Source organism: Natator depressus, chromosome 10, assembly GCF_965152275.1.
Source record: "Natator depressus isolate rNatDep1 chromosome 10, rNatDep2.hap1, whole genome shotgun sequence".
In the NCBI taxonomy this organism is placed as follows: Eukaryota; Metazoa; Chordata; order Testudines; family Cheloniidae; genus Natator; species Natator depressus.
The window spans coordinates 40873487-40884848 of NC_134243.1; the positions used below are offsets into that span (position 1 = coordinate 40873487).

General features: G+C 41.5%; 1 protein-coding gene across 1 annotated transcript in view; it reads right to left on the minus strand.

The window, feature by feature from the left end:
- The window catches only part of REC114 (REC114 meiotic recombination protein), a 120078-nt gene extending 109433 nt beyond the window's left edge, over positions 1-10645 (minus strand). Inside the window, exons 1-2 of the mRNA XM_074964886.1 lie at positions 10445-10645; positions 3899-3988 (exon numbers count right to left, since the gene is read on the minus strand). Coding sequence (XP_074820987.1) covers positions 3899-3988; positions 10445-10624 — 270 coding nt within the window. The 5' untranslated portion in view covers positions 10625-10645. The remainder of the gene's footprint in view (positions 1-3898; positions 3989-10444) is intronic.
- Positions 10646-11362: the final 717 nt, after the last annotated feature.

The window sequence follows — 11362 nt, forward strand, 5'->3', positions numbered from 1 at the left end:
TTTGTTCTCTCTTGGGACTGAGAGAGGCCAGACAGAAATCCATCTTCTCCAACCCATCCTAATCCAAGTCTCCAATATTGCAACCAGTATCAGTAAGCCAGGGAAGGCGATTAGTTTATCTTTTGTTTTATGTGAATTTTCCCTGTGTTAAGAGGGAGGTTTATTCCTGTTTTCTGTAACTTTAAGGTTTTGCCCAGAGGGGGATCCTCTGTGTTTTGAATCTGAATACCCTGTAAAGTATTTTCCATCCTGATTTTACAGAGGTGATTCTTTTACCTTTTCTTTAATTAAAGTTCTTCTTTTAAGAACCTGATTGATTTTTCATTGTTCTTAAGATCCAACGGTTTGAGTCTGTGTTCATCTGTACAAATTGGTGAAGATTATTATCAAGCCTTCCCCAGGAAAGGGGGTGTAGGGCTTCGGGGGATATTTTGGGGAAAGATGTCTCCAAGTGGTCTCTTTCCCTGTTCTTTGTTTAAAACGCTTGGTGGTGGCAGCATACTGTTCAAGGACAAGGCAAAGTTTGTACCTTGGGGAAGTTTTTAACCTAAGCTGGTAAGAATAAGCTTAGGGGGTCTTTCATGCAGGTCCCCCCATCTGTACCATAGAGTTCAGAGTGGGGAGGGAACCCTGAAACTGAAATAATGATGTTGGACCATAGATAAGACATTTCACCTAATTGTACTGTTTTGTACAATAGACATTATGAAAATTAGTGCTTGTAAAGCACTCTGAATTCCTGTGATTAAAGGCAGTACAAAATTACTGGTGATGGGAAAGATCCTCTTCGAGGATCCAATTCTCCCAGGAGCTGAGTGTCCTCTCCCACACAACACTCCTCCAGAGGTGCTCAGTACCTCATAGGATCAGGCCCTTAAAGAGCTGTGGTTAAAAAAGTCATTTAAACATTTTCTAGAAATTTCTGTAAATCACATCTATTTTCACAGATCAATATAAAAAAGTACTATTTGGTTTTAGGATAAGTATATTTCATCTAAGACACTTCTCTCTCAAAACAATAGCTGTACCAGTCCAGTTTGAAGAAAAAAAAAAGACAAACGTTAAGCCTTCAAAACTCTTTACTGCTAACATTTATCTGTCTAGAACAAAAATCTACAAGCACAGACCAAGTAAGAAAAAGCAGCCCAAGAAATGTATGCTCTTCAACTATATAGAAGTTGTAAATGCAGTTTCTATCACAAAATTTGTTTTAATGTATCCAAGGTCAATACTTAACACTCATATTTTTCTCCAAACTGTAAATATTAGTTTTATTCCCTATAAATATTCATTTTATTCATAAGGACCAACAACATTTCTAAATGGAGGCGTTATAATGTTCACATACATTACAAAATTGTGTTCTGAGCTGGACAAAAAACGGTTACTCACCTTCTCGTAACTGTTGTTCTTCGAGATATGTTGCTCATATCCATTCCAATTAGCCGCGTGCATGCCACGTACAAAGTCATTAGAAAGTTGTTCCCCTGGCAGCATCTATTGGGTCGGCTGTGGAGCCCCCTGGAGTGGCACTCAATATATGACCCTGCCGACTTGACACCTCCTCAGTTTCTTCTTGCTGGTTACTCAGACAGAGGGGAAGGAGGGTGGGTTGGGAATGGATATGAGCAACAAATCTCAAAGAACAACAGTTACAAGAAGGTGAATGTTAGGATATGGATATTCAGATCTGTCTGTAAAGGCCTATACTCCAAGAATTTAGGTGTATTCTTATCACTTGGCTAGTTCTAGAGGTATAAAAGAAAGAATCAAAATCACTGTCTGCCAGTGTAAGGGCCTTCTCTTACTGTGACAGTCTGAGGCCTTGTTCTTAGACTAAGGCCTTTGGCTAAGCAGCAGTGGCAGCCATAAGCTGGGAAGCAACCAGTCACATCCTCACATTCCAAACTAGTCACATTGAAATAAGGTGCTACTGGGCTCTTAGGAATACAATCCTGTCCTGATAGTGCCTATCACCTCCAGAGAAAGGGAAGTGCCTAGAAAATGTAAAAGGAAACTTAGTTTGATAGCATCCTGTCTGGCAAGAACTCACTTATCAATAGCTGGGATGTGAAATCCTCACTTCTGTATTGTTTTGTCATTATAGTTCCCACTTTGCTATTGTTTGTCTGTATAATCTCTGTCTGGTTCTGTGATTGTTTCTGTCTGCTGTATAATTAATTTTGCTGGGTGTAAATTAATTAAGGTGGTGGGATATAATTGGTTACATAATCATGTTCCAATATGTTAGGATTGGTTAGTTAAATTTCAGGAAAATGATTGGTTAAGGTATAGCTAAGCAGAACTCAAGTTTTACTATATAGTCTGCAGTCAATCAGGAAGTGAGGGAGTGGGAGGTGGGTGGGTGGGTGTGTGTGGGGGAAATGGGAACAAGGAATGGGGGTAAGGAAATTGGAATCATGTTTTGCTAAAGGGGGAAATGGGAACAGGGAATGGGAGTGGGAGTGGGGAAATTGGAATCATGTTTTGCTAAGGGCAGGAATGGGAACAGGGACACAGGTGTAAGGCTCTGTGGTGTCAGAGCTGGGAAGGAGGATACTAAGGAAGGAAACTGGGATCATGCTTGCTGGAAGTTCACCCCAGTAAACATCGAATTGTTTGCACCTTTGGACTTCGGGTATTGTTGCTCTCTGTTCATGCGAGAAGGACCAGAGAAGTAAGTGGGTGAAGGAATAACCCCCTAACAGTGAGTAACTGTTTTTTCTTCAAGTGATTGCTCATATCGATTCCAATTAGATGGACTCCCAAGCCTTACCTAGGCAGTAGGGTCGGAGTTATGGAATCACTAATTGGAGCACTGCTCTGCCGAAAGTTGCATCATCTCTGGCATGCTGGATGATAGCGTAATGAGCGGTGAACGTATTTACCGAGGACCAAGTTGCTGCCCTGCAGATTTTTTGTCTTTGGACCTGGGCCACGAACACCGCTGATGAAGCCTGAGCCCTCGTGGAATGTGCTGTAAGAGCCGGGGCTGGTGTTTTGGCCAGCTCATAGCACGTGTGCATGCATGACATGATCCAGGAAGTCATTCTTTGAGATGAGACTGGGAGTCCTTTCATCTGGTCTGCCACCGCTATGAACAATTGGTTCGACTTCCTGAATGGCTTAATGCGCTCGATGTAGAAGGGTAGTGCTCACCAAACATCCAGGGAGTGCAGCCTCTGCTCACGGCTACTGGCATGAGGCTTAGGATAAAAAACAGTCCGGAAAATGTCCTGACTAGTGTGGAAGTGTGACACAACCTTAGGAAGAAAGGCCGAGTGAGGTCTGAGTTGCACCTTATCCCTGTGGAAAACCATATAAGGTGGGTCTGAAGTAAGGGCCTTTAACTCAGTCACCCTCCTTGCTGATGTAATGGCGACTAGCAAGGCTACCTTCCACAACAGATAGAGAAGGGAGCAAGTCACCAGCAGTTCAAATGGGGGCCCCATTAGCCTGGAGAGGACCAGATTAAGGTCCCACACAGGATTGAAGTGTTCTCCGACTGGTTTATGAATGTTATAATTCTTGACATCTGATATTTTTACCTGATGTACTCAAATAGGTGAACTATACAGGTGAAAGTATCCAGCATATTGCTGATAATGACATTCTTTGACACCAGTGGCACAGTTTCACCACACTTTTTAAATTTAGTTTATCAGCCACACAAGAAAAACACCACTATTCAATAGGGAAAGAAAAGTGCACTTTAAGTATTATATAGGTAAGTTCAGAGAACTTCTTCCAACCATGAGAATTTGCATGTGCTAAGTAAAATTGGTACAGATTTCTTTCAGTAACAGACCTCATTAAATTGAGGAAGGACAAAAGACCCAAGACTGATTACTAACTTGAGTTGAGAAATGTATTTAAGTACATGAAACTGAAAACCTACCTGTACTGCCCGTCTTTGGGAAATAAAGAAATGGCCAGATACAACAATGGTGAGAATAAGATAGCCTGATTCTTCATTTGACTCCAAAACCTTTAAAAACACACACACAAGAGAGCAATCAATTATATACATGAAACCTGTATATCCCACTGCCAGTATAATGGGTTCAGGTAAAACCAAAGTTTTCACTCTTGGGTGCCAGAAGTTAGGCACCTAAAGAAGCTGCTTAGTTTTCAGTGATAGTGAGCACTCCACTGCTATTGATAACGATGGGAGTTGAGAAAGCTCACTGATTCTGAAAAGGACCTCTTATTTAGACACTAAAATATAGATTTAGATACCTAACTATAGGTAACCAAGTTTGAATTTTTCTCATCTGAAACAGTGGTTCTCAGCATTCTTGATACCACAAACCACTTGTGAAAGAGGGGAAAATGATTGACCACTATTTTATTAATTTTAATATTTATGTTCAACAATTAATCATGATTTCATGAACAATTCAATCTAAAGCAGAAATGATGCATTTAGATATTTAAATACAGTGGTTGCTCCTCAATTTAATCAATTTTATGCAAGAAGTTAATGATAGTACAAGTCAATCTTCAGCTGTACTGCTATTCAGTTCTAAAGTCCTTTGGAGTACTGACAAACTCTATAATAAGCAGAGCTGCAGTAAGCAAGATTCACATTGACTTTCTTCCCTTCAACCTTGAATCTCCTGTCATGCAAAGAGCTTGATAAGCTATATAACATTTCTTTTCTTTCACATGAAAGGAAGTTAGGCCAGTTGATTCACCCAGATTCTTTTAATAAAGTTTCAGCAACTATCATACTTCAAAGATTTGTATGGTTTATTTTTCAGGCAATCAATATTTATACCACCGATCTAGATTTCAGAATCTTAGAAATGTATGGAAGGAAGGGATGACAAAAGGTCATCTAGTTCACCCTTTTATGCTATTACAAGCAGGAGAGTGGGGTGAGGGGAGAGAAAACCTTTTGTAGTGATAAACACCCATTTTTTTCATGGTCTGTGTGTATAAAAACATCTTCTGTATTTTCCACAGTATGCATCCAATGAAGAGAGCTGTAGCTCACGAAAGCTTATGCTCAAATAAACTGGTTAGTCTCTAAGGTGCCACAAGTACTCCTTTTCTTTTTGTGAATACAGACTAACACAGCTGTTACTCTGAAACCTTTTATGCTGAGGCAATTATATGTAGATAATCCCTTATAGGTGTTTGTCATTAGGAGTCTGTTCTTAAAAACCCCCCAATGGAAGGGATGCCACAACCTCCCTTGGAAGCCTATTCCAGTACTTACCTATCTTTATAGTTAGAAAGTTTTTCCCAATATCTACCTAACTCTCCCTTGCTGCAGATTAAGCTTGTTACTACTTGTCCTACCTTCAGTTAGCATAGAAAACAATTGATTACAATCCTCTTTTCAATAGCCCTTAATGTATCTGTTTATCAAGTCCCCTTTCAGTCTTCTATTCTCAAGACTAAATATGCCCAGATTTTTTAACCTTTCCTCACAGGTTAGGTTTTATAAACTTTTATGATTTTTGATGGACACAATACTCCAGCAAATCTTTTTTATATTCAGATTGTCCTGAGCCCTCTCTTGCATTTAAATTTTGCCATTCTAAAAATGCCATACTGCTTCTGGGTTGGTTTTGCTTTCATCCTGCTAAATTATGAAATGTTTAGGACTTAAACTCCAATTTTCCAAGCTATAAAACTAAACATTTATGCAAGAATGAATATTAAATGCACACAGGAGATGGCCCTCCCTGTGAAGCCTGCTCAGTGCCGTACAAAATAAAAAGAAAGACACAGTCCATTCCCACATAGTTTACATTCCCAGTGTATATTTAGGAAGATCATGAACAATATATCGGCGGTAGCCGTGTTAGTCTGTATCCACAAAAACAACAAGGAGTCCAGTGGCACCTTAAAGACTAACAGATTTATTTGAGCATAAGCTTTCGTGGGTAAAAACCCCACTTCTCCATGCATCTGAAGAAGTGGGGGTTTTACCCACGAAAGCTTATGCTCAAATAAATCTGTTAGTCCTTAAGGTGCCACCACACTCCTTGTTGTTTTCATGAACAATATAGACATTTGACAAAATTCTACTGTTCGTGACTAGGTTTTCAGATCAATTGAAATAAAAAGAAACGTAGTAGCTATTCCACTGACATATTTTGTTCAAAAAGATTTACAGACATGTAAAAGGAAGGCTTAGGTCTCTTAAATTTCTCCCCCCCCCCAGTTTAATACCTTTTTTGTTTATTTTAAATATATAGTTTGTAAAACAGTGTAAATAGCAAAATATTGGTTTATGAAATCACATCAGTCTCCATATTCTTAATGACCATATGTAACACAAAACATCATTTGTGATTATGGTGAAGTTAACAGCACCATTGAACATGAAATCGTTTCCAAAGTATTCATTCCCCACATAGAATCATAGGGCTGGAAGGGAACTTGAGAGGTCATCTAGTCCAGTCCCCTGCACTCATGGCAGGAATAAGTATTATCTAGACCTCCCCTGACAAGTATTTGTCTACCCTGCTCTTAAAAATCTCCAATGATGGAGATTCCACAACCTCCCTAGACAAATTATTCCAGTGTGTAACTACCCTGATACTTAGGAAGTTTTTTCCTAATGTCCAATCTAAATCCCCCTTGCTGCAATTTAAGACCATTGCTTCTTGTCCTAGCCTCAGAGGTTAAGAGAAAAATATTCTCCTTGTAATAACCTTTTATGTACTTGAAAACTGTTATGTCCCCCCTCCGTCTTCTCTTTTCCAGACTAACAAACTCAGTTTTTTCAATCTTCCCTCAGAGGTCATGCTTTCTAGACCTTTAATCATTTTTGTTGCTCTTCTCTGGACTCTCCAATTTGTCCATATCCTTCCTGAAATGTGGTGCCCAAAACTGGACACAATAGTCCCGGTGAAGTCTAACAGCATGGGGTAGAGCAGAAGAATTACTTCTTGTATCTCACTTACAAAGCTCCTGCTAATACATCCCAGAATGATTGCTTTATTTGCAACAATGTTACACTGTTGACTCCTATTTAGCTTGTAGTCCACTATGACCCCCAGATCCCTTTCCGCAATACTCCTTCCTAGGCAGTCATTTCCCATTTTGTATGTGTGCAACTGATAGTTCCTTCCTAAGTAGAGTATTTGCATTTATCCTTATTGAATTTCATCCTATTTACTTCAGACCATTTCTCCAGTTTGTCCAGATCATTCTGAATTATAATCCTATCCTCCAAAGCACCTGCAGCCCCTCCCATCTTGATATTGTCTGCAAACTTTATAAGTGTACTCTATGCCATCATTGATGAAGATATTGAACAGAACTGGACCCAGAACTGATCCCTGATCACCTCTCAGTAGTGTGGAATTCAACATGGGCTACTTCTAAGTTCATTCATTACACAGCTGAAGGCAGTACAAACGGCATACTGTGCAACAGAAATGAACACTGATACAAAAAAAAATCATAATCAAATCTTAGTTCCATTAAATCTTAAGACTCTCAGTCAAGAGCTACTGTAGCTGCAGCTACCACATTTTGCTACACTTCAGACCACAAGAGATTTTACAAGGATAAATCATTGTACAAAGAGAACAACTAACAGTTCAGACAGCCCAAGTATCTTGACAGAGATAAACAACCCATCATTTCTTTTGTGCGTTTATTTACACCAATGCAAAGTCAGCATAAATCATTACCATTCTGTTTTACTAGCCTTTTCCATACCCTTTCTACTGGTATAAATGACTACTACCCAAAGTGCTGGGCAATGGACAATCCAGTCCAATAATTTTCATTTTAAATCATAAAAGGCTATTTCAAATTATTTGTTAAGAGCACCCAGGGTACATTTCTGTACTGTCAAAGCCCCTATTTCTTTTCAAGGACAAGCCCCATTACATTTAATTTTACATATTAAGTAGAGCAATCATTCTATGTCCTTACTGTTTATTTTAAATGTGAACATTTTTAAGGATAAAATCACCTAAATAGAACGAAATCTTTTGGGAATCTTGAGAGCCTTAAAAAACTAATTTATTTTTGCTTTTAATGCAAAGGACAAGCTTCCATCATTAAAAAATTCTTTTTAAAATTTTTCAAACCAGCAGAATAAAAAAGACACTGTACAAAAGTCATGGAATAAACCAAACGTAAAAGGTTATGTCTAAGAATGCATGCAAAGAGCAGAAAGATGCAACAGGAAGAGATGTTTAACATCATGCAAGCCCAAACAATGTTCCTGCTACTGTTTTGTACCAAGAAATGAACAGGTTGATCAAAGTTTAGGCCTGCCTATATACTTCCCAATTATCTCTTTCAAACTCCGATTTACTTCACTTTCAAGCAAGTCCAGTGCTCTCATTTTAGTTGCAAATTATTATGGCAGCATCAGTAGTAGCAACTGCATACTTAGGGATGCAGGTAGACATCCATTATGAATCCTACATTCAAGTCCCCTTCTCCTACCTTTTGATTGGACTAACTGATTTGAGTAGTGGTACAGAAGTGTTTGGTTTTGTTGGTTTCTCTTAAAAGAGATTTTGGTACATTCAGGACTTACAACACTAAGTACAAAATTAACCTGGGTTTTCAAGATATTCCTATGCAACACAATGGCAGTGTCCTATTAAATTTCTATCTAAATTTTCTTCACAGAATGATGGTTTGAAAACTTCAAGTTTCACATATTGGAGCACTTCAGCACTGCTGAAGCTGTCTGTTGGGAAGCCTAGTCACAGAGGCAACCCAGAAGAGGTACCCTCTAGCTCTGCACCTCAGTGATGCCAAATCCAAGTATTCAAATCAAAGGTCATGATTTGCGGGAGGTCTAGGTTGGGTATTAGGAAAAACTATTTCATGAAGAGGGTGGTGAAGCACTGGAATGGGTTACCAAGAGAGGTGGTGGAATCTCCATCCTTAGAGGTTTTTAAGGCCCGGCTTGACAAAGCATTGGCTGGGTGGGATAATTTAGTTGGGGTTGGTCCTGCTTTGAGCAGGGGGTTGGACTAGATGACCTCCTGAGGTCTCTTCCAACCCTAATCTTCTATGATTCTATGATGATCATGGTTGGCTTTAAAAATAAGACATGTAGAGTTTTTTTGTTTTCCTTGTCCCTTTTGCACTTTTAGGCGTTTGTGCTTTCAAGCTTATCTCCACAACCATGAAGGCTAGAATTTTTGTGGTTTTTTTTTTTTTAATAAAAGCTGAGATTCTAGCATATTCATGTAACTCTAAAAGCTTTGAGAAAGTAACCCAATATCACAAAACTCATGATAAAAAAAAATCACAAGAGTTGGAGAGACTGGCAAAGAACCCTAGTATTATGATTCATTATTTGTATTGCAGTAGCACCTAGGAGTCCCAGTCATAGACCAGGGCCCCATCATGCTTGGCTTGTACAAACAGGACAACTTCAAGTCCCAGCTCTAAAAAGCTTATGAGTCGGGCCCTACCAAATTCATGGTCCATTTTGGTCAATTTCATAGCCAGTGGGTTTTGAAATTAGTTAATTTCATCTTTTCAGATCTTTACATCTGAAATTTCATATGTTGTAACCATGGGGGTCCCTCCCAACCCAAAAGGTGGACAGGGTGAAAGGGTCACAAGGTTATTATAGGTAGGTTGTGGGATTACCACCCTTACTTCTGCCTTGCTGATGGCAGAGAAACTGTCTTCAGAGCTGAGCAGCAGGAGAGGAAGGCAAGGCATCCTGCTCTAAAGCCAGCGCCACCGCCAGTGCCAAAGTGAAAGTCATATGATATGGGGTGTGGGTTACTGTATGTTTGGTCATCCCGGCAGTCTCCTGCCAGCACTGGAAGGTGACAGCTCACCTCAAGCCGCAGAGCTTCCTGCAGCTGGGGAAGATCCCAGAGGTGGGTCTGACCCACACCAGGAACAGCCCTTGAAGGGGAAGAGGAAGTCTGGTCCCTCCCCATCCCCAGCCAGGACTAGCAGCAGCTGAAACTCAGGGTAGGAGCCCCTAGTTCATGAGGGAGATCAGATTTCATGGTCCATGTCACATTTTTCCTGTGAATTAGGTAGGGCCCTACTTATAATCTAAAACGCCTTATCCTTATTTCCTACCCACCACCATGTCCTCTGCAGATTTCTCTCTCCCACACTTCATGTCCATCCTGTTGCTTCTCATTCAAGTTGGAAACATCCATAAAGTCAGTGGGTAACAAATACTGTTTAATTTTAAGATATGTTTAAATGCAGTTTATGTGATGTGACAAAGGACCACAAAGCGAGGGTGTGAGGAAGACTCGGCAGCTACAGCGCACAGACCGAGGGTATACAAGAGACTAGGGGGTCCAGAGAGGCTGGGGCACGGAGTGAGGGTACGCGGGAGACGCGGCGGGGCCCCGCAAGATGGGGCGGACACACGGGCGTCTGGGGGCAAGTACTGAGGCTGCCGGGAATCAGGGCAGTGACGACGAGTGCAGCTCCACCCGGGGCACCCAGCGCACAAACCAGGCCTCACCTTCCAAGAGGCCGAAGCTCCCGCCCCGCAGGGAGGGGCTCCTGGGGAGACAAAGCGGCCGTAGCGCTTGAGCGGCCACGTCTCGGCGCCGGAACACGGGAGCGTCCCAGCCGGCTCCGAGGCAGAGCCTGAAACCTTCCGCCCCAGCCAGACACGGCCACCCTCGTCCGCAACCGCCATTCCACCGCTAAGGGCGACAACGACTGCGCCACAGGAGGGCACCCGGACGCCAATCACGAGGTGAGAAGTAGAAGGCAGCCAATGGGGTGGCGTCCTCTCTTTCCCGCTCGAGCCTTCCCTGCCCAAAGCCGACCGACCCAGCGCAAAGCCCTAAAGCGCGCGGGGCGAGGTGTCCAGAGACAGCAGCGTGCCCTTCCCTCAGAGTCCCCCGTCCCCTCCGTCTCTTAGATCCCCTCACTCCCCTCATCCCAGCTAGCCCCACTCTCTGGCTTCATCTGTTGCCTACATCGCCTCATCACCTCCCCCTCCTCGGACCCTGTCATAAATATAAAGGGAAGGGTAAACAACTTTAAAATCCCTCCTGGCCAAAGGAAAAATCCTCTCACCTGTAAAGGGTTAAGAAGCTAGGATAACCTCCCTGGCACCTGACCAAAATGACCAATGAGGAGACAAGATACTATCAAAAGCTGGGAGGAGGGAGAAAAACAGAGGGTCTTTGTCTGTCTGTGTGATGCTTTTGCTGGGGACAGAACAGGAATGGAGTCTTAGAATTTAGTAAGTAATCTAGCTAGCTATGCGTTAGATTATGATTTCTTTAAATGGTTGAGAAATTAAGCTGTGCTGAATAGAATGGATATTCCTGTCTGTGTCTCTCTTTTTGTAACTTAAGGTTTTGCCGAGAGGGATTCTCTATGTTTTGAATCTAATTACCCTGTAAGGTATTTACCATCCTGATTT